This window comes from Poromitra crassiceps, assembly GCF_964638095.1.
Source record: "Poromitra crassiceps genome assembly, chromosome: 15".
Lineage (NCBI taxonomy): Eukaryota > Metazoa > Chordata > Actinopteri > Beryciformes > Melamphaidae > Poromitra > Poromitra crassiceps.
Genome location: NC_139634.1, coordinates 20,496,264 through 20,523,743, shown reverse-complemented (window position 1 = coordinate 20,523,743; position 27,480 = coordinate 20,496,264). Strand labels below are relative to the sequence as shown.

At 42.7% G+C, this 27,480-nt stretch overlaps 1 protein-coding gene across 1 annotated transcript in view; it reads left to right on the top strand.

Annotated features, from left to right (window-relative positions):
- pigg (phosphatidylinositol glycan anchor biosynthesis class G (EMM blood group)) overlaps window positions 1–27,480 on the top strand; it is a 97,291-nt gene that overhangs the window by 9,739 nt on the left and 60,072 nt on the right. Inside the window, exons 3-6 of the mRNA XM_083652451.1 lie at window positions 6,360–6,569; window positions 12,177–12,365; window positions 17,805–17,943; window positions 22,194–22,406. Of these exons, the coding sequence (XP_083508577.1) occupies window positions 6,360–6,569; window positions 12,177–12,365; window positions 17,805–17,943; window positions 22,194–22,406 (751 nt within the window). The remainder of the gene's footprint in view (window positions 1–6,359; window positions 6,570–12,176; window positions 12,366–17,804; window positions 17,944–22,193; window positions 22,407–27,480) is intronic.

The window sequence follows — 27,480 nt, the reverse complement described above, 5'->3', positions numbered from 1 at the left end:
TAGTTATTGTATAGTTTACTATGATTGTCTTTTTAACGACCAGGCAGCAGATGGTTGCTATACTGGAATTGCTACCCGAGGTTCTTCCCACTAAATGTGATGGGTCCATTGTAGTTGGTCTTTGTCAGCGGAGATAAGAAGAGAAAAGAGGTCGGTGCTGCTGTATTCACATGCGGCCAGTTGAGTAGAGCTCTCACACTGGCACAGCAGGCAGTACAGGACACCTTTACTGAGGTACTGCTGGCTTCAGACAATGAGTTCAGTTCATCACAGTCATACCGGCAGCATCGCACCACGGGTGTTTAAGAGGACCCCAGGAAGACTTTCTGTCCTTATTATTTTTTGCCAACTAATGGGGATCCTACAGTAATAAAACAATATGAGAGGCTTGTATCTGCCTAGGTAATAATACGAACACCATAGACCAAGCTTATGAATTGTGATGCATTGTGTTTATATTCTTGGATGAATGTGCGCTCCCCCATCCCACAGGGCACAATTGAACACATGAGCAGTTGTTTGTTCAACAGAGGTAGCGCCTGGTAATCCGTTCAGACAAGATCGAAGATGCTTTCAGGGCAACGGCAGAAAGTCCATGTTTCAAAAGTCACCTTAAAAAATGTATGGAGAAGGAAATTCAAAGCAGGCTGGATGGGCTCCCTCCCTTCTCTCTGCATTTTGGCCCCCACTCAGGTTTTCATCACTGTGCCAGGGGGGCGTCTGTACACTTACACAGTGCTGCATGCATCACAATATACATGCATACTGTGTAGGGATGTCAACGGTTAACCGTTAATCGATTAACCGTCGCTAACGTCGTTGTTCGGTTATTGCTGTCGGTCTATCAGTTAATATTAATTTTTTTTTTTTTTTTTTTTTTTTTTTTTTTTTTTTTTTTTTTTTTTTTTTTTTTTTTGGTCTATTTACTCAATGAGCTCATGCCCAAACAAGGCGTGTCTATTTAGATGCTGAAATGTTAATGCTTTTTGTGTTAGAAATTCTAACACAAAAAGAATTTGTGTTGAAATGTTGATGCTTTTTGTTAATGCTTGTTAATGCTTTTTGTGTTAGAAATTCTAACACAAAAAGCATTAACATTTCAGCATCTAAATAGACACGCCTTGTTTGGGCATGAGTTCATTGAGTAAATAGAAAGAAAAATTTTTTTTTTTTTTTTTTTTTTTTTTTTTAATATTAAAAAATTATGAATTAACCGATAGGTTAATCGATTATTAGCGTCGGTTAATCGAAAGTGAAATTAACCGAAAATTGACATCCCTAATACTGTGGCCTAGGAATTAGTATGTTGATGAGTCCCTGATTCATGTGGGCAGTAGCTCACTGTTGGCTTTGGAGACATTTTAGGATTTGGCATTTTTAAACTGTGCAGATTCCATTCTCCATTGGAACTTTCTTTGAAGGGGGTGTGTGCATAAGACTGACATGACACTGTCATCACCATGACATGACACCTGTCATGAGCACGAAGCGACGAAGGAGGCTTTATCAGTGTTTATGACTGTTGTCATTAAGTGTCATTCGAGGTCAATTATGTCATTGTTAATGCAAAGTGGACACTATAACCTCTGTCAATGTCTTTGTTATGACAACTTGACATTAACCAAGACAGTGTAATTACACTTAATGCCATCTTAATTAAAAGCTCAAATTGTACCACTGTAGTCTTATGCACACCCCTTCAAAGAAAGTGTTACCGAACTTTTTTCTTGCTAGCGCAGAGCTTTTGTGTACATAGGACGGAGCCGTTTTAACGGTGCATTTGTCTATGTATACTTCCTCAGGTTGTGTTAATCAATATGTTTATTATTGTAGACTTATTCAGGTTGTGGTAGTCAATATGTTTATTATTAGGGGTGCACAGATCAATCGGCACGCAATCTGTATCGGCCGATTTTGACCTCAAATATGCGATCGGCTGGTTGCCGATATTTCGGCTGATTGCCGATATTTCTTTATATAATAAATAAATAAAAAACTAATCAGGCTTTCCAACGATATAAAATACAATAGCAATTGGTATTATTAAAGGGGAGAAATAATCGACCGAAATAACGTTTCCAAACTTTTTTTGAGGAGTTTATATATCGGTGATCGGTAATCGGTGATCGGTCGATGATCGGTTGGGCAGATATTTCCCATAGGCGATCGGCATTCGGTGATCGGTGGCAAAAAAACGTGATCGGTGCACCCCTATTTATTATTGTAGACTTATTCAGGTTGTGGTTGTCAATATGTTTATTATTGTAGACTTATTCAGGTTGTGGTTGTCAATATGTTTATTATTGTAGACTTATTCAGGTTGTGGTTGTCAATTATGTTTACTATTGTACAACAGAAAAGTAGTCTTCCCCGTTTGACAAAAGCCTACAGTATTTTCTTTCAAATGGGACTATCTCTCTAATAATATACTGGAGACATCACCTCACTGAGACTGAACAGGGGCTATCTCTCTAATAATAGACTGGAGACATCGCCTCACTGAGACTGAACAGGGGCTATCTCTCTAATAATAGACTGGAGACATCGCCTCACTGAGACTGAACAGGCAGGAAGAGAATAGTGCATGTGAAGCAGCACCAGGCAGGAAGAGAACAGTACATGTGAAGCAGCACCATCCATCTCCTCCTGAAACAGGCCTTTACAGTGGCAAGTGCAAAGCAGTTGCAAGGAGGAAATGGTGAATAATTGAGCTTAAGAACAAAGCTCACCACATTATGGTTTGAAATGTCCCTTTCCAGTTGGAGCATGTTGTCAATATCGGAGAGGCTGCGAATCAATTGACGAAAGCCCAACTAAAGGCTAGTGGCATTATCCAGGCTTAGGTTGTTTGTCATTGTCAGTCAGTCAGTTGGAGGAACAAAGCTTTCAAACTGGCAGAGGAGAACTTTCTTTAATGTTCCCAATGTTTTCAAGCGACACATTGGTGAATATACTGTAAATTGCAAAATGAGTTAGGAAATGAAGAAATTCAGAGTAAATCTTTGAGGCGAGCTTGTGGCTCGTGACAGCTGTTGAAGCATTTTCTACCCATTTCTTTGGGGGGTCTGACATTTTTAGCTTATTGCTGATTGTCTCTTGCGTCTGTGGAGAAAGCGAGAGAATAGCTGTGGAGCAGCCATTGCTCACAATAATCATACAATTATCGGCACAGACTTCTCAAAACAGAAACAGTTACAAAGTGCTTTGCGTGAAGCAGGGTTACGTCAGGACAAAACACGGGGAAAGCCACGATAGTAAACGGATCAATTTGTGTTTTAAGAAGTGATTTAGTGCCTGCTCAGTCTGGTCACCTCTGCTTTAGCCCAGACTCCTGCATGTCCTGCAGGTCTGAAGATCCCAGGCTGCACTCCAGCTCACAGGAGGTTTAGAAGGTTCACTAACTCTTTAGTGCACTTTATGTACCTGATTCCACTTTCAGTTCATATTTCTGCCAACAAGCATAATCCAGGGACGTGGGGTTGAGTTCGCCTCAACAGAGATTAATATTGATTCTGATATCTGCCACTGGTCGGCCTTGTCGGCGGCTTTTTCGGCTGATTCACCCATTTAGTGCAGTTTCTCCTTCTTTTTTGCCTCCGCCTCTTCCTTTCTTCTTCTACAAGCAAAAGACCAGGCAAGGGCTGACAACACCAGTGCAGTTTGCAACTTTTTATCAGACATATTCTCCATTAGAAGTAGTGATATTAGCAAACTGTTTTTTTTTTTCCAATATTTTATTTTAAATGTTTCTGAACAGTACACAAACAAAACACACAAACAGGCTCGGACACAGAGAGAAAAAAACCATCAACCTTCAATATTACAGCGTGGTGCTACAAGCCGCTTAAGGTGCTTATGAGATATTGTGCAAGGGATCCCACGCAAGGGGTCCACGAGCAACCAGCCAGGTGAGTCACCTGTCACCCCTAACCTCATCAAGGTAGGCCAGGAACAGGTGACAGGTCCCAGATGGCCGAGAATTTTTTTAAGTGAGTTGGTCCTCAGGAACTTAAGTCTCTCCATCCACATAACCGAGGTCATGTCCGTCAACCACATTTGAAAAGAAGGTGAAGAGGAGGACTTCCATTCCTTCAGGATGAGTTTCTTGGCAACAGTTGTCCCCTGCGTCAGAGACTGCTGCACAGCACAACTGTAGGAAAGTTCAGAGAGGACTCCGAGCAGCTGAAGATGGCGAGTTCTGCCTCTCGCTGAAGGGTTATAATATTTTGTATGCCATAGAGTACCAGTCAAATATTTTGGCCCAGAATCCCATTAGTGAAGGGTAGAACCAAAAGGCATGAGATAGTGTGCCTTCTGACACTTGACACCTGTCGCACAATGGTGAGACAGAGGGGAAATTAGGAAACTGTTTAAGTGGTGAGCGAAAATGGTAGGCAAACGCTGCTTTGTTTCATGGATCTGGTTTGTATGCAGGCCTCAGTCTTGCGCAGGTGTAGTCAGCTGTAGTCTTTTTGGCCCCACGAGGTGACGCAACAGTCAGTCTTCGTTGCCGCTAGTCCTCTGGGCTGAAACTGTTGTAAGCTCCCTTTGTAGCGACCCTAGTTCTCCATACATGTAACAATTAAACTTATACAGTACTGTATGAGGCCATTTACACCTGGCATTAACATGCGTTTTCTGCCATCAGATTGCAATCCGATTGTATTTTATCACTTGAAAGTACAGGTGTAAACACCCCCAAAACGCATTGAAGAAGGATTGCAATCTGATCGGCCAAACCACCTCCGGAGGTGGTCAGGGACGCATTATGACAACATTTAACACAAGTGTAAATGCAATGCGTCCTCTCAAAACGCATTCAGCAACTAAATGGTCTGGTAAATGGTCTGCATTTATATAGCGCTTTTATCCAAAGCGCTTTACAATGAGTAGATAGTCTACATTCACCCATTCATACACCGATGGCGGCAGGCTGCCACGCAGGGTGCCTACACACCATTGGGAGCAAGGAGGGTTAAGTGTCTTGCCCAAGGACACAACGACAGCAGCTGGGAGGGAGCGGGGATCGAACCGCCAACCCTTGCATCATTGGCCGACCCGCTCTACCTCCTGAGCTAAAGCCGCCCACAATCACTTGAAACTGAAAATCACTTGAAACTCAATCAACTCAATCAACTACCATACGGAAATACACCGCACCGGTGTGTGCCCTCATCTCGCCGCTGTGTCAAATGCGCACACACACAGGTAGCCTGTCACCATGCATGGACCGGCTAAAAATTCTCTTTCTCCCCCCCCCCCCCGCTCCGCTTTTTTTTTCTTTTAAGGAGAAGTGTTGATATAAAAGAGAAATTATGCTCTCAATTGTATAACATTGTAATTTAGGATGTTACCTGAACGCAACACAGGTGGTTACAGCGTATGTATGTGTGTGTGTCTCGGACCCAGTGTCTCCCAGCTCCATGGGAGAAGAACCTACAGAGAAAACTGCTATATCGACACGTCTGAAAAACTACCGCATGAGAGCGCAAAAGCTTTTTGCAATATTTGGGAGGTTTTTCGAAATTTACGTGTTTGCATTACCCGATTTTTATTGCGATATTTAGTAATGGAAACACGGCTTACAGACAGGCCAAGGACAAGAACAAGAAAAGTGGCAGGGGCAGAGCAACGTGTCCTTTTTATAAAGAAATAGATGCAGTGCTGCGTGATCGGCCATCGTTTTGTCCAGGTGAAGGGGACGTTCACTGTGCATTTGAGCTTAACAATAACCTCTATTTCCCTGTGCATGTATGCACATGCATGCACACGTTCAGGGGGCGCGCGCGTGATGACGTTCGAGCTGGAGAGCAATCGGATTGCAATCTGTTCACCCAAAACGCATGTTAGTGCCAGGTGTAAATGGAATCAGGCTGAAGTGATAAAATACAATCGGATTGCAATCTGATGGCAGAAAACGCATGTTAATGCCAGGTGTAAATGGCCTCGTGCAAATCTCTGTTTAAATGAAGTGTCAATACTAGTATAGGAATTGTCAAATGCAAATGACATGGAATTGTAGTTTTCATTTTGAGTCAAAAACGGCACACAAAAGTGGCAAATAGAAATAGAAATATAGGATTACATGGCCATTTTACATATTACATTTCCATTTGAATTATGCTTGTGATACGCTTCCATACTAATAAAAAGATATTGTTTAATTGGATATTCTCTTGTTTTTCTTACATGATCAGTTTCTAAAAATGAAAGAATGCTGTACTGCAACGCACGGCTTCATCAGCTGAATTTCTCTCTTAAGTGAACAACCCTAATATGATGAAAATGTAAGGTTGCATAAGACCATTAAAAAACAATTATTGTTCAAGGACAATGACAACAACATATCCCTCTCTCAGGCTCTTACCACTGGCAGTATCCCAGGCTTCATTGATGTGGTAATGAACCTGAATTCTCCCGCGCTGCTGGAAGACAACCTCATTTGGCAGGCCAAAACAGCCGGGAAGAAGATGCTCTTCTATGGAGATGACACCTGGGTGCGCCTCTTCCCCAAACATTTCATGGAGTACGACGGCACCACCTCCTTCTTCGTATCTGACTACACTGAGGTAGGGACTGTTATGGATGATGTTAGTGATACTACACTGAGGTAGGGCTGTATGAGTGATGTTAGTGATACTACACTGAGGTATGGCTGTATGAATGATGTTAGTGATTCTACACTGAGGTAGGGCAGTTATGAAGGATGTTAGTGATACTACACTGAGGTAGGGCAGTTATGAAGGATGTTAGTGATACTACACTGAGGTAGGGCTGTATGAGTGATGTTAGTGATACTACACTGAGGTAGGGCTGTATGAATGATGTTAGTGATACTACACTGAGGTAGGGCAGTTATGAAGGATGTTAGTGATACTACACTGAGGTAGGGCAGTTATGAATGATGTTAGTGATACTACACTGAGGTAGGGCTGTATGAGTGATGTTAGTGATACTACACTGAGGTAGGGCAGTTATGAAGGATGTTAGTGATACTACACTGAGGTAGGGCAGTTATGAAGGATGTTAGTGATACTACACTGAGGTAGGGCTGTATGAGTGATGTTGGTGATACTACACTGAGGTAGGGCTGTATGAGTGATGTTAGTGATACTACACTGAGGTAGGGCTGTATGAGCGATGTTAGTGATACTACACTGAGGTAGGTCTGTATGAGTGATGTTAGTGATACTACACTGAGGTAGGGTCTGTTATGAATGATGTTAGTGATACTACACTGAGGTAGGGTCTGTTATGAATGATGTTAGTGATACTACACTGAGGTAGGGCTGTATGAATGATGTTAGTGATACTACACTGAGGTAGGGCTGCATGAATGATGTTAGTGATACTACACTGAGGTAGGGCTGTATGAGCGATGTTAGTGATACTACACTGAGGTAGGTCTGTATGAGTGATGTTAGTGATACTACACTGAGGTAGGGTCTGTTATGAATGATGTTAGTGATACTACACTGAGGTAGGTCTGTATGAGTGATGTTAGTGATACTATACTGAGGTATGGCTGCATGAATGATGTTAGTGATACTACACTGAGGTAGGGCTGTATGAATGATGTTAGTGATACTACACTGAGGTAGGGCTGCATGAATGATGTTAGTGATACTACACTGAGGTAGGGCTGTATGAATGATGTTAGTGATACTACACTGAGGTAGGGCTGCATGAATGATGTTAGTGATACTACACTGAGGTAGGGCTGTATGAGTGATGTTAGTGATACTACACTGAGGTAGGGCTGTATGAATGATGTTAGTGATACTACACTGAGGTAGGGCTGTATGAATGATGTTAGTGATACTACACTGAGGTAGGGCTGCATGAATGATGTTAGTGATACTACACTGAGGTAGGGCTGTATGAGTGATGTTAGTGATACTACACTGAGGTATGGCTGCATGAATGATGTTAGTGATACTACACTGAGGTAGGGCTGTATGAATGATGTTAGTGATACTACACTGAGGTAGGGCTGCATGAATGATGTTAGTGATACTACACTGAGGTAGGGCTGTATGAGTGATGTTAGTGATACTACACTGAGGTAGGGCTGTATGAATGATGTTAGTGATACTACACTGAGGTAGGGCTGTATGAATGATGTTAGTGATACTACACTGAGGTAGGGCTGTATGAATGATGTTAGTGATACTACACTGAGGTAGGGCTGTATGAGTGATGTTAGTGATACTACACTGAGGTAGGGTCTGTTATGAATTATGTTAGTGATACTACAGAGGTAGGGCTGTATGAGTGATGTTAGTGATACTACACTGTGGTAGGGCTGTATGAATTATGTTAGTGATACTACACTGAGGTAGGGCTGTATGAATTATGTTAGTGATACAACACTGAGGTAGGGCTGTATGAGTGATGTTAGTGATACTACACTGAGGTAGGCATGTATGAATGATGTTTGTGATACTACACTGAGTTAGGGCTGTTATGAATGATGTTAGCGATACTACACTGAGGCATGGCTGTATAAATGATGTTAGTGATATTCTTCTTTCTGACAATACCGATACAGGATAAAGGCAACTGATGGCCGACACGATATTATGCTGATTTAAAAGAAAAGGAGGGGAGAAGATAGAACAACCCGGATAAACCTATTTCACGGTGTATCATCTTCCTTTTTTGTTATTGATCAAAAGGAAGTTTGAACTAAAGTGCTTAGGCAAGCACATTTGCAGATTGAATTGTCTCGGCGCAGCCTTATGAGTGTTTCATAAAGATGATGAATTCACTTAATAAAACACACACACAAACACAAACAAGAGAGTTACAGAGCAGAGTAACAGGAACACATCACAGATGTGTGTTTTTTTCACCACGGTGCCATGATTTTCAATAACCAAATTCAGGTTAGCCAGAGTGAGACACTTCACTCATCTAGCTGTGCATCATTATGCAGGGGTGGGACACTTCACCCCTCTATAGCTGTGCATCATTAAGCCTTGTCACGTCGGGGGAGTGAGACACTTCACTCCTCTATAGCTGTGCATCATTAAGCCTTGTCACGTCGGGGGAGTGAGACACTTCACTCCTCTATAGCTGTGCATCATTAAGCTTTGTCACGTCGGGGGAGTGAGACACTTCACTCCTCTATAGCTGTGCATCATTAAGCTTTGTCATGTCGGGGGAGTGAGACACTTCACTCCTCTATAGCTGTGCATCATTAAGCTTTGTCATGTCGGGGGAGTGAGACACTTCACTCCTCTATAGCTGTGCATCATTAAGCTTTGTCACGTCGGGGGAGTGAGACACTTCACTCCTCTATAGCTGTGCATCATTAAGCTTTGTCACGTCGGGGGGAAATCAGAGTGAGACACTTCACTCCTCTATAGCTGTGCATCATTAAGCTTTGTCACGTCGGGGGAGTGAGACACTTCACTCCTCTATAGCTGTGCATCATTAAGCTTTGTCACGTCGGGGGAGTGAGACACTTCACTCCTCTATAGCTGTGCATCATTAAGCTTTGTCATGTCGGGGGAGTGAGACACTTCACTCCTCTATAGCTGTGCATCATTAAGCTTTGTCATGTCGGGGGAGTGAGACACTTCACTCCTCTATAGCTGTGCATCATTAAGCTTTGTCACGTCGGGGGAGTGAGACACTTCACTCCTCTATAGCTGTGCATCATTAAGCTTTGTCATGTCGGGGGAGTGAGACACTTCACTCCTCTATAGCTGTGCATCATTAAGCTTTGTCACGTCGGGGGAGTGAGACACTTCACTCCTCTATAGCTGTGCATCATTAAGCTTTGTCACGTCGGGGGAGTGAGACACTTCACTCCTCTATAGCTGTGCATCATTAAGCTTTGTCACGTCGGGGGGAAATCAGAGTGAGACACTTCACTCCTCTATAGCTGTGCATCATTAAGCTTTGTCACGTCGGGGGAGTGAGACACTTCACTCCTCTATAGCTGTGCATCATTAAGCTTTGTCACGTCGGGGGAGTGAGACACTTCACTCCTCTATAGCTGTGCATCATTAAGCTTTGTCATGTCGGGGGAGTGAGACACTTCACTCCTCTATAGCTGTGCATCATTAAGCTTTGTCATGTCGGGGGAGTGAGACACTTCACTCCTCTATAGCTGTGCATCATTAAGCTTTGTCACGTCGGGGGAGTGAGACACTTCACTCCTCTATAGCTGTGCATCATTAAGCTTTGTCACGTCGGGGGAGTGAGACACTTCACTCCTCTATAGCTGTGCATCATTAAGCTTTGTCACGTCGGGGGAGTGAGACACTTCACTCCTCTATAGCTGTGCATCATTAAGCCTTGTCACGTCGGGGGAGTGAGACACTTCACTCCTCTATAGCTGTGCATCATTAAGCTTTGTCACGTCGGGGGGAAATCAGAGTGAGACACTTCACTCCTCTATAGCTGTGCGTCTCATCACGTCGGGGGGAAATCAGTCTGCCAATCATGTCAAATTAACAGAATGAAGTAAAAGAGGTATTACTGTGCATTCACACCAAGGCGAAAAAAGCTTCACTCGCTCGAGTTTGGCCGCGCAAATTATTTGCCAAAGTTGAACCATTTCAACTCAAGCGAATTGGCGACTGTCAGTTGATGCCCACCAAAAGCAATACATGGCGATCGTCTCGCCTTCGCCCTGTCAAGCCCTGCCCCCCTGCTGCAGCTTGGTTGGCTGCCTTGCTATATTTCCATCTTCAATTGGTCTATTTTGATTTTGGCCCCTCCTCACATCTTGTCGTTCGCGATGTCCTGATGCCAGGTATCCCAGCATGCTTTGCAAGGTGATGAGCGACGGACTGCAGCAACGAGAGGAAAGACCATTTTGAAATCAACCAATTGAAGACGGAAATACAGCAAGGCAGCCAACCAAGCTGCAGCAGCGGGGCAGGGCTGGCAGGGCGAAGGCGAGTACATCATCGCCCTCTATCGCTTTCGGTGGGCATAACCCTGAGGCGAATATCTCGTCATTTGCGCCGCCATGGGGCGAGGCGGCTTCTACTCGCATGTTTGCATTGACTTTGTATGTAATTTCGTCACGGGAATGGTGTGAATGCACAGTTAGTGTGGAAACTTTAGCTCTACTATAAATCCTCACATCTTAGCTGTAATTTTTCAGAGAACTCCCTAAATTGTCTCCCTTTATACAGATGAGTTTCAGTAACATCACATGACATGAGATCTTATTCAACACAAAACTCAGCCAGGCCTTCTATGTATGTATGAATTTGCTATACTATGAGCTTTGTTTGCTGGCAGTTCAGTCCCTAATGTTAACTAGCGAGCCAAGTAGCTTTACAACTGTATTCTCCATGGCAGAGATGAAGGCAGCTGATCAACTAGAGAGCTGAGATTGCATAAAAAATTGCTTATTAATTAGGTAAACAAACACAAATGCACTGTGTGTACTTGGCACTTGTTTATGTTGGAACAATTTTGTTGCTTATAATAAAACAATAATAAATACCGTAAATTCCGCACTATAAGCCGCACCGGAGTATAAGCCGCACCTGCAAAGTTGACTGTTTTTTACATATATATAAGCCGCACCGGACTATAAGCCGCGGGTGTTTTAATGTTTTTTTTGTTTTTTTTTATTGTGTTTTAATGTTTAATTACCATATGTAAAGGTTCATGCACAGAGGGGATTGTCGGGAAAGAGATGGCTGTTTGAGGAAGCTCCCATTTATTAATTTATAAATTTCAACAAAACAACATAACACAACACCACCTGTGTTTCTTTTTTACAGTGCACACAGTGTCATACAGTGTCATACAGTGTCATACAGTGTGGTGAAAAGAGGGCAAGAGAGGAAATTAAAACAGAAGTGGATTTATAGTTAGAAAGAGTGCTAAAGAAGAGAGAATTCATTTTTTTTTTTTTTTTTTCTCTGAAAAAATCCATAGATAAGCCGCACCGTTATATAAGCCGCAGGGGCCAAAAAAGCCCAAAAAACGGGAAAAAAGCCGCGGCTTATAGTCCGGAATTTAGGGTAGGTAAATATCTGCCAGAAAAAAGCTATTGGCCCAACAATTATCGGACATTCACCACATTTGATCATAGACTTTGGACCAAGGTTACTGTCACTTAGACTTCATTGATTAAAGGCAATCAAGGCCTATATGTATTTGTACCCATTCTCTATGCTTCTTGTCCCTACCGTGTCTAGGTGGACAACAATGTGACGCGTCACTTGGACAGCACCCTGAAGAGAGACGACTGGGACGTGTTGATCCTGCACTACCTGGGCCTGGACCACATCGGGCACATCAGCGGGCCGCACAGCTCGCTCATCCAGCCCAAACTGCTGGAGATGGACAACGTCCTGAAGAAGATCCACGCCTCCCTCATTTCAAAGGTGCCTTCTCCTCCTCCTCTCTGTTCATAAAGGCCATTGACTCAGAAACCATTGCATTTTGTAAGAGTGGAAAGTAAGTTGTTGAAATGTATGCAAAGGCTTAAAATCACTTTACTCACATAATTTACTTCCAAAGGGCTCCTTTACAGAACAGGACAGATAGGACTAGATACATACAATGCTTATTCGACATTTGCCTGACGGCTGTGTAATCTACTAGAAACATACATGTACTCATCATATTTGGCGATATGGGAGATCGGCTAGAAACATACTCATTGTATTTGGAGATGTGTGTGATCAGCTGTTGATCTTACATTCAAGTCTATTGAACCGGCCTGGCTCTGCCTGGCTGCGCAGCTCCTAATGACTCCTAATGGCTCTCCCCTGATTTAACCCTTTGCTTCTCAACATCTATACTCAACATGAGGTTAACATGAGGTTAATAAAATGGCAGAGAATCAAATACATGTGAGGAAAACATGCCTTCATATTCTGAAGCAGAGTCCACCAATCACAATGCCACTGAGATATATTGAATGTCCTAATATTGGCTTTGCTGTCAAGGAAGATAATTATAGCAACTTTGGAAGGAAAGCAGCAGCACTATTGTAAACACATATCTACACATAAAATGACCATCTATGTGGGTTGATCATGTGATCAAACATGTTAATGTAAGACATTATCAGATAATGCAATAACATCACATTGTTACATTAACTGTCAATGAAAGGGGTGTAACATTATATTTTAACTGATAATGTAATATTAAGTCACAACCATTGTAACAACTCAAATTATTACATTCTTCTAAGTCTTATTAAGTTATTTGTCTGTTAATGTTACATCATTCAGTTAAAAATGTTACACCCCTTACAGTTTTTACATTATCCAGCGGTGTATTATGTTAACGTTTGATCACATTTTTCACCCATTTAGATGGTAATTTTGTTACGTTATGACAAGTTAGTAGTGCATTCAGTAGCAACAAGCCAAGAGCTGAAATTGTTAAAAGGAAGCTTTTCTGTTGTTCAGTTTAATTTCACATACATTTCAAGAATGTAATACTGTCACTTTGATCGAACAGAGCATCTGTCTTAAGAGCACATCTACAGTACAGTATTGTCATCGTGCCGTGTTTTGTGTGCGTGCGCGTGTGTGTGCGCCTGTTTGTGTGTGTGTGTGTGTGTGTGTGCGTGCGTTTGTGTGTGTGTGTGTGTGTGTGTGTGTGTGTGTGTGTGTGTGTGCGTGCACACGCGCGACTGCACTCTTTCAGCGGTATAGCTTGCATTTAGATTGTCAGCTGACAGGTCATGTCTACATGATGGGCCTCTTCAGTTTGTCAAAGGCAGGGAGAGAGGAGAACGTCAGGATTCAGGGGAGTCGAGTGCAGCTTTGCTCATAAACACTCCCTCTGTGTGAAGCACACAGCACAGGACATTGACGGAAATGTTGTTGCAAGACATTTCACCACGTCCCCTAAGTTGTTCATTCCTGCCTGGCTGCGTGGCTGCGTGGCTAACAGCTGTGTTTTGTGGGCAGTGGCAGCCTCATCGCCGTGCTCTCTCTCTCTCTTTGAATGAAACGTGTTTGAAAGTGTCGCTCCTGTCACAAGGAAAGCGGCGGCTGTTCTTTTGTACGCCGCCCGCGTGACCTAAATATAGACACAGCCCGGTGGGGTCCCGCAGGATGTCTTAGAAGCTTCCACACAAACCATGTTTTCTCTGATGAGCACATGCTCTCAGTGTATTTGGGGGCTGGTGGTGAGTGTCATAAATCTGGATGTTTCACGGTGTTGCACTGCGCACCTAAATTAGCTGATGTTTGATGCCGCATCCTCTAAAGGGAATGATGGCTCCTGCCAGCAGAGTGGCAGAGGAGAGGAGAGGAGAGGCGGCATTCAAGTGACAGCTCTCCAGGTTCCCTTTGTCAAATGATACCAGTCGCCTATTTCAGCGAGTTCTCATTAAGAGCCCAGAATTAGCTCTCCCTGCCTGCAGGAGCAACACTCTGTTAAAACGTGGTTTGAAAGCAGGACCCTTCTGTCATCAAGACGCTGGTCAGAGTGACCTCCGTGTTATTGGAGAGGGTATGGCCCCAATTTTCTCTCCTGGATATCTCCAATTTGAAGGTAGAGGGCCTCCGTTTCTGCTGTACAAACCTGCTTAAACTTGGCCTGCAATCAGAGCACGCATGTAATATGACCCATTTATTTCATAAGGGAGATAATAGAATGGAATTTCATTGTTACAAATATAGGACCGTTAATATAGTGTATATATTTTATATTGTACAGAGGAGCTGAGTGCTTTCCTCTTATGCTTTCCATCCGCCTCACATACAACAAAATGTACAATTCTGGGATAGAAGGGCAATAATATAGGGTAAAACAATATGCAGTCGCTGGCTTATTCTTCGCTGATTTACAGGCGTGCACACAGAGAGCCATAAAGCTACCGCCTGAATCAGCATTGTACCTTGTGTATTGCATAAAAAAAATGTTTCTTATGAAGTTACAAAAGGTCTCCCAAAAGAGTCGTCCTCAGCGCTTTCATCCTCCAGAATAGGAGTAAACTCTGACGGATCACAAACAAAAGGGAGGCTCTGCAAGTGTGGAGTCAGCCCGCTGACGTTTACAGCTGCTTGTGAGCTTCTCTCGCGTCCCTCGTGTCCAGTGCCATTTATAACAAAGGACCAAGAGTTAGATGGAGGACGGACGCCAGTCCTTGCTCCTTCTATGCTGAATGAAGAACTGATAATGTGGGTCAGCTCAGCACAAAATGTTATCATTAAATAGGGGTTGGGCTACTTTTTACTTCTTATGCCCCAACTAATACTAGCAAAAAAGCACGACTGATGCTTTACTGTTCTCCAGCTACAAGAATATATTATGCCAACATTGGCCTTTTCCATTTAATGTCATCTTAAAGCAATATTTCATGGAGATTAATTGGCCACCATGAAAACCAGAATATAAACTAGGGTTCCCACGTTATTATGGATGGATCCCACTGCAGTTGTGGGCAGAACGCGCCCTGCGCCTGCCTGCCTACGCAACAGTCAATCGCTGGGATTGGTCTCGAGCAAGCCAATACGCCCCATTCACATTTTAGACAGCTCAGGCTCACACTAATCTCATGTCACCACCAGGCTCTCTCTCAAAAGAGAAGGCTCACAAGTCACAACACAGCGCAAATCTCCTACAGACTCTGCATCCAGGCGTCATAATAAATAAATGATGGTCACGTACGTTCCTTAAAGGAGAATTTCATTTTTTTTAACCTGCAGGCCTCTCCTCACATTAATTATGATCTGACGACTCACCCAGTGCTCTCCGCAGCGTTTTTGTCCGTCCTAGGCGTTGTTTTGAGATCAATAGCGTCCAAGCCAGTCCTAGAATGGAGCTCCGTGGGGGCCAAGTGGCAGCATGCTTTTCCTCCATTTAAATAGACAGTTTTATTCCCGTTTTCGACGCATATCGTCATAAACTGTTCCCTAAGGAACGATCAGACTGCAAAGTCTCGCGGGACTTTCCTGACGAGAGTTGTGTCTCACTGACCCGACAGGCAAAAATGGGATGCCTGTAACTAGTGAAAAGAGCCCGGGGGAGAAATGCAGTCTGATCGTTCCTTAGGGAACAGTTTATGACGATATGCGTTGAAAAGGGGAATAAAACTGTCTTTTTAAATGGAGGAAAAGCATGCTGCCACTTGGCCCCCACGGAGCTCCATTCTAGGACTGGCTTGGACGCTATTGATCTCAAAACAACGCCTAGGACGGACAAAAACGCTGCGGAGAGCACTGGGTGAGTCGTCGGATCATAATTAATGTGAGGAGAAAAAAAAACGAAATTCTCCTTTAATGTAACATGCGAACGCTAACGTGGCTTCACTGGATCAATATCGCTCGACTGTAGCCCACCTGAAGCCACCATTCCTTTGTTCAATAATGCAAGCAAACCATGTGAGCTTTATCAATGCAACCATATTACAACACTAACGTTAACGCGAGTTATACATTAATTGTAGTAGAAACTGCATTGGGATCCCCACACACCCCTGTAATCAAGCATTCAGTAACATCACATGACAGGAGATCCTACTCAACACAAACCGCAGCCAGGGCTTCTAGTTCTATGTATGTATGAATTTGCTATATAAGCTATGTTTGCTGACAGTTCAGTCCCTAATGTTAACTAGCAAGCCAAGTAGCTTTACAACTGTATTCTCCATAGAAGAGATGAAGGCATCTAGAGAGCTGAGCGGAGCTGTTGAGTTCACACGTTCAAGCTTCATGACATTTAACACTGGTGAACTGATCCCGCTACTGGGCTTTTCAACTGATGTTTGGTGTTTAAATTTCAGTTTTCAGGCTATTTATCAATCTGTTGAGCTATGGTTGGTGAAATTTAATCTGTTGAGCAGCTATGGTTGGTGAAATTTAATCTGTTGAGCTATGGTTGGTGACATTTTTGAAAGTGTTAAACTAGTCTAGGCTGCCAATTAATTACTTTTTCTTTACATATGATAACGCTGTGAAACCACAAGTCTTTTGAGAGCCTCATAATGTGCGTTAGACATTTGGTTTTGTTTAACATCTGTAGTTGTGTTTTCTAAATCAGCCCCACAGGTGTCCCTCTGGAATTCGTCGTCAGTGGCAGTTCCTCATTCCTCCACAGGTGCACTCTGGAATTCGTCGTCACTGGCAGTTCCTCATTCCTCCACAGGTGTCCCTCTGGAATTCGTTGCCAGTGGCAGTTCCTCATGTGTTAGTTGAAAGGAAATCATGCCAAGTACACCAGCTAGATCAAAGCATGCCATGTCCCATAAAGCATTTCTCCTGTTTGTTGCCGTCACTGAATTTACTCAGTGCGAAGCACCGAAAAGCATGCCAGGTTGTCACGACTTGTGTTTTCACAGGTAATTGTATAATAGCCTTCTTTTCTCATGGTAGTACGTCAAAACAGCCAGTGAAGCAATCAATTATGAATATCAATTTATGTCTAGGGCTGGCCTAAATAAAATAGAAATTGGCTCAGAATATTCTGTAGTAATCAATCAACAGCGAATATTGGGATATTCTGTGGTGGCGCTATAAAAAAAAAGTGATGACGAATCCATCCATCCAGAAAACATTAATGTGCCCGGCCCCATCCCCTCCTGTGGCCGTGGTGTTGGGCGTTTCAGCAGGCTACTGTCTCTGCACAGCTTACTGTAGGTTCAGCTGGTGCACCTGGCTGCTGGCTCTCATGGCCTTTGCTGTCCACTGTGTCTCCTACACATAGTTGGCTGGGGGCAAAGCTACTACTGTATCTTCACACATGTCAGTTCATGGACCACAGTGTTTCTGTCTGCCAAAACATTTCATGCCTACATAAAAACAATAATAACCGAATCCCAATGACGGCATGTCATTAACCTGGTGTGCTTCCCTCAGGAGGCGGAAGGAGCCCTGCCCTACCTGCTGGTGCTGTGCGGAGACCACGGCATGTCGGAGACCGGCAGCCACGGGGGCTCGTCGGAGCCGGAAGTCAACACCCCTCTGGTGCTCATCAGCCCCGCCTTCAAGAGGAAAGGTGAGCTCACTTCTGCCTGATTTCAACAGACTGACCCTGACACATGACATCACGCCTGTAACCTGTAATCACATGTGCCCTATTTAGAATTCCAAAACCTGGGTTGCGATAAGACACCCTGCTCAGCCCTTCACATCCCAATTACATAAAAAAATATATATTATTGCTCTTATGACATCACTGATGACATCATCAGTGGGACTCTTATGACATCACTGATGATGTCACAACTGACTAACCTTGAAGATATATTCTGATTTGTAACTGCTTGTACACAGATATATTACTTCGTATTAAATATTGCCTTAAAAAACTCCAAGTAGCTCCACCTTTTTTCATTTTGAATACTTTTGCCTTTGAGCTGCTTTGGTCCACACTTTCTGTGATTTCCTATGACATAACTGACATCACAACCTCTTATGACATCACTGATGATGTCATAATGTATCTGACATCACTGATGATGTCACAATTCATGACATCACTGATGACATCACTGGGCTGTGTGTATGTGATGTCAAAATGCCTCTGACATCACTAATGATGTCACCATTTATGACATCACTGATGACATTAGTGTCTCGTGTGTGTGTGTGTGTGTGTGTGTGTGTGTGTGTGTGTGTGTGAGTATTTATGACATCACTGACACTGACGATGTCATCAGTGTGATGTGGGATAGACAGACAGAGCCCTAGCTCCCTTTATATACTGTGTATATATATATATATATATATATATATATATATAGAGAGAGAGAGAGAGAGAGAGAGAGAGAGATAAATAGATAGAATAGATACAGTAGATAGATAGATATTGGCCATGCCCCGTTATGCTAATTTTATTAGGAGCGCTATTCAGATTTTCTTTCATGCAAATCAGAAATCTGTCTTGAGAGATTAATCACCATCACTTATCTTGTCTTATTACTAGCTGTGACAGTTAACAGTTTTTCTGAGTCTATTGGGAATCGCCCCCCAAACCACATCAAAGTCACCAAATTAAGTTTTGGGGAAAATGAATGGAAACAGTGTAACAAAAAAGATGGCACATCCTGGGATACTTATTATTTTTGTGATACCTTATTGATACCTGTAGGGAAATCCCTCAGCCCTCCTCAGGGAGGTCAGGGTCAGGTTCAGCTATAGAGCCACAGCCCTGCCACTGGTAGGGTTTCAGTGCCACTGGTAGGGTTTCAGTGCCACTGGGTGGATACTTGCCAACACAGGGGCTTGAAACCTTGAAGTCGGTCTCTCTGTACCTGCTAGTCCACAATGAAACAATATTATGCTGTTTCATTATTAATTAATTTAACTACAGGGGAAAACATTCTGTCCCATGCTTGTACTCCGCACACTCACATCCATCAACTTTATTGTGACGAAAAGTGTCATGGCAGAGTACAATATCCGTCTGAAAGTGTGGATGTGATAATTGCTTCTTTCTCAGTAAGGTCTATTTTTGAGATCATTCCGTGCATAGATTTATTCTTGGAGCATTCATGACAATTAATCATTTACACTTCAGCGAGTTGTTGCTACAGAATTCATGGGTTTCAGAAACCCCCTGAGGTACCGACAACTTGAATGACTTGCCTACCGCTAGGACTGTCATTTTTGTTTTCTGAAATCTGAACTTTTTGCAACAACACAGAGAAACTAATTTCCAAAATAGGAACTCAGACTGCGTACAAATTACTCTCTTATCCAAATTCCTCCATACTTCATATCACAGGTTCCTCTTGTAGAGGAGGAGATGATCGGATTACATTTTGTTGCATCTTGTTGTATACATTTGAATATTAATGAGGGAAAACTGATTTTCTTTTATTCATTCATTCGTTCAGTACCTGAGTTGCACTTTGAATCTTGAATGCAGTGTGGAGACAATGTCCATCTTCCCTCAGATTGGTTTTTGTCGACATTGCCTGTAGGACCCTGAAAGGCAATGACACTTTAATGAAACTGTGCCATTCTAAGACTCTATACAGTTAGTGCTTTCAAGCAGAGATGCATACGGCTTGTCCTAATATCTATTCTTGTGCTTTCTTCAAGGATTTATGATGTATAATAACCAAAATAATGATAATAACAGAGAATGGAAAGACCGTTGACTTCCAAGCCCCCAAGGGCTTTGCAAGAATGATGCAAGAAGGTTTTAATGCAATGGTGGACAACCTTTAAGTCTCTTGAGAGACAGACAATAATAATTATTTGAAAAAATATACTACCCATAAGCACATTTACATGCATTTGCCAGGATCCATTTAAACCCTATCTTACCAGTAATAATAAAAGTAGTTGTAGCTGTACATGTAGTTTCTGAAACAGCATCTGTTGTTTGTCGCCGCCAGGCAGCCTGCTCATACAAACTTAACTAACTGAGCAAATGCAACAAAATAGCAATGAAAATGATCAGTTAGCATTTAACATTAGCTAGCTACTGTAGATACTGTAATAGAGTGTACGCATATGGCTGCATCACTCACCTGGTAGAAACCATCCTCCTGATAACATGACCTCACATTCTGTTTCACTCTACATATCAGGATTTCCAGCGGCCCACATCGACATGTGGGCTGGCCTAACCTGGGAGTACTTGCCTTGACAGACAACTCCTTCAGCCAATAAGCATCACCAAATTCAGTCCAAATCCACTTGGAACAGCAAAAAGTATTTTCCGCCGAGAAACTGCTGTTACATACTTTTGTTCTGGTTTAATTGTTGTTATTGAGTCTATTTCTGCAATAACTGCACTTATAACGTTAATATTACCACTCATTGCTTCGGGAGACCCCTTACTGTTTTGCCAGCTGCGGCCCGGTTACAGTACAGTACGTCATCAACTACGACACAGTCCCTCCCTGATTGGCCCGGTTAACTTACATTGTCATTTGAGGATCGATGTGGACTGCTGGAAGTCCAGGCACGAGTGAGTCCACTCTATTACGCATGGAGAGAATTACAGCATATTGCATGCCTTGCGCAAACAGCGATCGCGAGATGGGAATCTGATTGGTTTTGATTGACGTAATGCCCAGGTATTGCCTGGCCACACCTGTGAATAATTCTGGTACTTAAGACCACCCAAATCCTGTTTGCGCTGGCATTTTGGGGGCACAGATGATTTGGCATGGCTCTAATTTGCGCCTGTGGCAGGTGAAGTGAATATTTCCGCATCCCTGCCGAGAATTGCATCCCCACCATATTTCGGGGCTGTTTTAACTTAGAAAACAGGGAGGTCACGTCTACCCAGACAATTATATCACTTTTAAGCAGTTACATTTCTGTATAAATCATTACAATATTGCTCCCGTGAGGTGGGGATGCGTTTAGCTTCTGCCGGGCGGGGGTGCAAAACTCGGCATAACACCTGGACACTGGCGCAAGGCTGACTGCTATCTTCCCTGCCTTAAGGCACGTGCAAACAGGTGCACAAGCGCAAATATGGCATATCGCCTGTACCAAGATAGGGCCCCTCCTATTTCATTGAGTCCAATTTCAAAATAATTAGCCCATTGCTCTGAGGTTTGCTCCTCTGAAGTCTACGGCTGTCACAATTCCCCACACGTTCTCATTGTATTATTCCACAAAAAACTGCTTGCAAGTTTCTATTCATTTTTGGCTGTATTATGCATCAGAATAGCCTATAATCAATCCTAACCTGATTTATTCACACACACACATGTACTTGTGGAAAATGATGCCTTGCTTATGAGGGAATTGTATGCTACCAGTAGTGAATGTCAAACAGATATTAGTGGTTTACTCTCTGCTTGTATTCTTGTTAAGTTATTATAAGTAATTCCCAAGCAAACCTTGGGAAAACATTCTCCACAGGAATGCAAATATCAACATGCGCCACCTGTTGGCATTTGACAGCAGGCATTTTTATTTATTGTTTTTATAAAAAGTAGCAGCCCTCCCCCAGGCATACCCACAGGCACTGATACAAGGGTAATTACGATAATGATTTACGATGCCTTTGTGTTCAGACAAAGGCTCTCAATCTAGATTAAAATTCAGCACAAATATTGTCCTGATTACATAACACAAATCAGTCAGTAATGCAAACAAGACTTAACAAAATATTGATTGCCTCTTTAAATTCATCATACTAATGAATGAATCAATAATTCAATCAATACTAAAACTGTACTGAATCTACTTGCCTCATGTCATAATTCACCACCATGTCTTGCAAGTACAGTAGATGCTTATTGTTGTGCGTGTGTTTGTGCTCTGATTTGAAAGAGGGTCTGGAGCAGCCTGCAGTGGTGGAGCAGGTGGACCTGACTCCGACCCTGGCCCTGGGGCTCGGCCTGCCCATCTCTCAGAACAGCGTGGGGCGCGTCATCCCAGGCGTCCTGGACCAAGCCTCGCTCAGGGACCGGCTACGCTTCCTGCACGTCAACGGCCATCAGCTCAGCTGCCTGCTCAAACACAGCATGTCCGAGTACGAGAAAGGTAGCTTACAAATTCACTGTGTCAACAAGCCTACAGACGAGTTACTACAGCCTAGGAAGATAGGACCCACTCTGACAGGAAGTCTCATCATCATGTCTCTTCCAGGCTGGTGTAGGTATGGTAGTGTCACCATCACCTGCCTTTATAGTCTCATCATTATATCATGTCTCTTCCAGGCTGGTGTAGGTATGGTAGTGTCACCACCACCTGCCTTTATAGTCTCATCATTATATCATGTCTCTTCCAGGCTGGTGTAGGTAGGGTAGTGTCACCACCACCTGCCTTTATAGTCTCATCATTATATCATGTCTCTTCCAGGCTGGTGTAGGTAGGGTAGTGTCACCACCACCTGCCTTTATAGTCTCATCATTATATCATGTCTCTTCCAGGCTGGTGTAGGTAGGGTAGTGTCACCACCACCTGCCTTTATAGTCTCATCATTATATCATGTCTCTTCCAGGCTGGTGTAGGTATGGTAGTGTCACCACCACCTGCCTTTATGTATAGTAGTTTCTTCATTATATCATGTCTCTTCCAGGCTGGTGTAGGTATGGTAGTGTCACCACCACCTGCCTTTATGTATAGTAGTTTCTTCATTATATCATGTCTCTTCCAGGCTGGTGTAGGTATGGTAGTGTCACCACCACCTGCCTTTATAGTCTCATCATTATATCATGTCTCTTCCAGGCTGGTGTAGGTAGGGTAGTGTCACCACCACCTGCCTTTATAGTCTCATCATTATATCATGTCTCTTCCAGGCTGGTGTAGGTATGGTAGTGTCACCACCACCTGCCTTTATAGTCTCATCATTATATCATGTCTCTTCCAGGCTGGTGTAGGTATGGTAGTGTCACCACCACCTGCCTTTATAGTCTCATCATTATATCATGTATCTTCCAGGCTGGGGTATGGTAGTGTCACCACCTGCCTTTATGTATAGTAGTTGGAGTAAGAAAATGGTGAAATTAAAAGAACGGTTCATCACTACCCTTGTCAGTCGACACACCATTGAAGTTGATAGAACCACCAATCACACAAATTAGCTACTATTGTTCAATCTCAGCCAAGTTGTGAAGGCCATCTTTTTACAGCTCCAAAGAAAAAAGCCATAAAATGTCCATCAAGCTTCTCCAAACAGCTCATGCAGCAAGTGTTTTGTAGCCAAACGATTGCACTATGGGTAAAAATTCTCCTAAGTCTCCTGTGTTTTCCTCACAACTTGACTGATGATTTCATGGAGTGACACCTAGAAAGAAAAAAGAAATATTAATGTGTGTAGATGTTCTGACTGGTCACTATTAATGCCAGTAAAACCACACTTGATAGAATCTTAATCACGATATAATTGCGTTTTTGTGTGCAAATGTGATCACTGATGGTTTTTGCACGTGGCCTGAAAGCAAATATTGTCTGCTTGGCAAATAGTGTCTGCTCAGTGGGAGGAGTTAGTGTCTGCTCAATGGGAGTAGTCACCCAGATGAACAATGTTAACAAAATCACTTGCGATGGCTCCACTTCAAAACGCTGTGATCCAAGTGGAACAGAGTCAAGCCTGTCATAGTTCACGTGATGTGACTGACTACATCCAGGCAGCTTTCAAGACTATTTCACTTGAGCAGAGTAGAATACCTTCATATACAGTACAAGATCAAAGATGTATCCATACCAAAGCTTGAAATTGAATGCAGTCTTTTTCTGTTTGGTCAAAACAGTTGTATTTGGTTATTTGCTAATTGTTATTTAAACTGAGGACATCCCAGATACTCCTCCTCTAACAGCAGTTAGATAATCCTCCAAATGTCTCAGCATACGTTTGTAGTTTATGGTCGGCCCAGATTCATCAGTTGTGCATGGAGATGAATTGGGGGGCCAAGTGATGCATCAGGTCAGAGATAGAGATTCTGCGGTGCAACAGCTGTTTATTGGTTCTGATTTCTATCACTGCTAACTAGGCTATAATTTATTGGTTATGATTCTTATCACTGATAACTAGGCTACAATTTATTGGTTATGATTCTTATCACTGATAACTAGGCTACAGTTTATTGGTTATGATTACTATCTTTGATAAATAGGCTACAGTTTAATGAGAGAGGTTCCAGCAGTGGACTGCTCACTGACTACATCTACTGTACAGTAAGCTCACTTTGATGCAGAATGACTGGACACAAACCTGACCTAAACAGAGCAATTTAGTGAGAAATGTAGGCAAACCTCTCCTCAACACATCCGGTCTATAGTCACATCCAGGTGTAATTGTCAAACTTGATACCGCAAACCTGTCCAACCCTTTATAAGTCCATGAACAAATGGACTTAGAACTGTGATAACTCAACATGGGGGAATGGGACGTAGTCTCTGGTCTGTTTTCTCCTAGAGATTCATGCAGTGATACCATTCTCTGAGCAAATTCATGCACATACTCGACTCATACAGGTTTGCTTCATACTACCTATCATGTCACGTGGTCAGGGGTCACTCACCGTGTTTGTCAGAGTTAGCCCCTCCCCCTCCCCTTCATTCTTAAAGCCCAGACACACCAAGCCGATAGTCGCCCGTCGGCATACTGGGGAATGTCTGGGCTGTCGGTGAGTGTCTGTCACCCTCGTCTTTGCAGTGTGTCCTGTTGGCTCTAGTCCAGTGGTTATCAGCTGTTGTTATCGCCACCCAAATTTCAGATTTTTTTTAGGTCAATATGCTTTAAACTGGTGATGCTCATCAAGTTTCAAGAATCTAAATGTATCTCTGTATGAAATGAAAAGGCAGACTTTTCTTTAATTAAACAGACAGCCTTATCTTGAATTACAGGTGTATATACTATATGCTTTTCAAAAAACTGCATGTTTTTCCAAAAACAGAAGGGAGACAGAGACCTCTTTGATAGGCAGCTTGTACTTTGGATTTAATAGATTTCTTGATTTTTCACAGGATCTTTTATTTATTTTTATCCCAGAAAAGAATTTACTTTCTGCACCAGTTTTACCGTGAACATTGGATGTGTTTGTCTTTTGACATGATAAGCAAAATGAGCACAGGAAAAGAGGGACAGTTAATCCAGATTAGATGAACCATCACAACTGAAACGAGCACAGGAAAAGAAGCACAGTTAATCCAGATTAGATGAACCATCACAACTGGAAAGAAAAATGAAAGGCCTCACGTTAGAAATCCAGAGCAAGCTTTTCAGAGCTCAAATTAGAAACATTACACTGCATCTGTGAGAAGACAACTATCTAGACTCATAGTCCACTGCACACATACATATTTTAATTTATAAAGAGTAAATTGAATATCTATACTCATAGTCCACTGCACACATACATATTTTAATTTATAAAGAGTAAATTGAATATCTATACTCATAGTCCACTGCACACATATATATTTTTTCAGAGAGGTCAGACTCCCCATAAATGAATGGTATGATGGATGGAGGGATGGATGGATGGATGGATGGAATTGAGTCTGAAGGAGCCTTCTAATAAGAATACATACATACTCATTTTCAAAACATTGCTTAATTTGCCCAATTATCATTTTGCCATTTTTGTAATGAATAAACTTTCATTATCAAATAGAGCAAAAACTTTATTTGACACAATAAACTACTTGATTACACGTTACAAGTTACCGCTTTTGCAGCCCATTTTCAACTCTATTTTGGTCTCTAGTTTCCATAGTGATGGGGTGAAATGGAAATTATTCCAGCAGACCTACATTTGGTTGTGTTTTTTTGAATCTGTCCACTTGGGTAATCATGAAACCGGTGTGCAGTACAATGTAATAGTTGTCGCCGTTGCCTTGTTGTGGCGGCAATTTGGGAAATACGCCTGGGAGGCTATTTTGAGCGGTGCGCTCGCTGGGCACCTGTTGAGGTCATCTCTTGCTTGATGGGAAACATGTCTGAAAACAAGTCACTGAGCAGAGATTTATATTCACAAGCCACTCTCAGCTTGTGTGCAATGCCTGATGTGTTAATGCTGATGATTTTGTTTGTTATTTTTGTCCATGTCCACACGGAGACGAGTTTAGGTGTAGCCGCTAAAGTTTTTTCTCGCATAGACGTTTCGTCCAGACGGAACCAGCGTTCTGGGAGTATACGCTAATTTTTGAAACCGGATCCCGGAGTGAATAAATCTGAAGACGCCACCCTTGTATTTCCGTGTTTACAACCCATACCACCTCTCTCCGCCAGCAACAATAACAATCATGGCGTCTTACAGTGCACTAGCGTTCGTGCTACAGCAGCTACTGAGCCTGTTAGGGCTCTTGCAGCAAAATATAATGCTCCTCTATTACCACCGTCAGCAACAAGTGGACACGGAGAACAGCGTGTACAACATCCTCAGGGCTCCACACAGCTGACTCTTCCCATCCACCCCTCCCCTCCCTTCATCGGATATTTCCCAGAAGGCTTAGCAGCGGCTACGTTTTTACAATAACACAAACAAAATCAGGCTAAACGTGTTAGATAGAAATAATATTTATTTTTAATACAACATGCAATTCTGGAATATTTTAATATTGGACAAAATGAAATGAAATGAAATGTAAACCCTGAGTGTAACTGACATACTCGGGATGCTGTATATATAGCCCTCGCAAATACAACGTGAATAGTGAAGTGAGAGGGTGACGACCACACGGTTGCACTGCGATGTCCACTCGTGTCCACTCCAACAAGACTTTAGCTTACTTGACGCCACTTTTTCAATATAAACACATTTATGCCATGAGTTTATATAATGTATATTTATGTTGCATCATTTAGCCTGTGCTGTGATGTGCAGGAGCGGCCAATACGCTGGGATGTGTTTGCAACATATGTCTAAAGATCATGGAAGTGGATGATATCAGGAACGTTACCGATAGTTAACGTTATATATTGTAGGCTACAGGGAGACCATCAGCCCTGCTGAACAGCTCTGCATTTGCCTGTATAGGTTTATTCATTTTATTCATCGACATGGCAAACCTCCCCGCAAAGCCAAGGGTTTAAGCTGCTTGCTACAGTGAGATACACATTATAGACTGTGCGCCCCTAGTGGTTGAATGCCATTATTGACGAGATTGA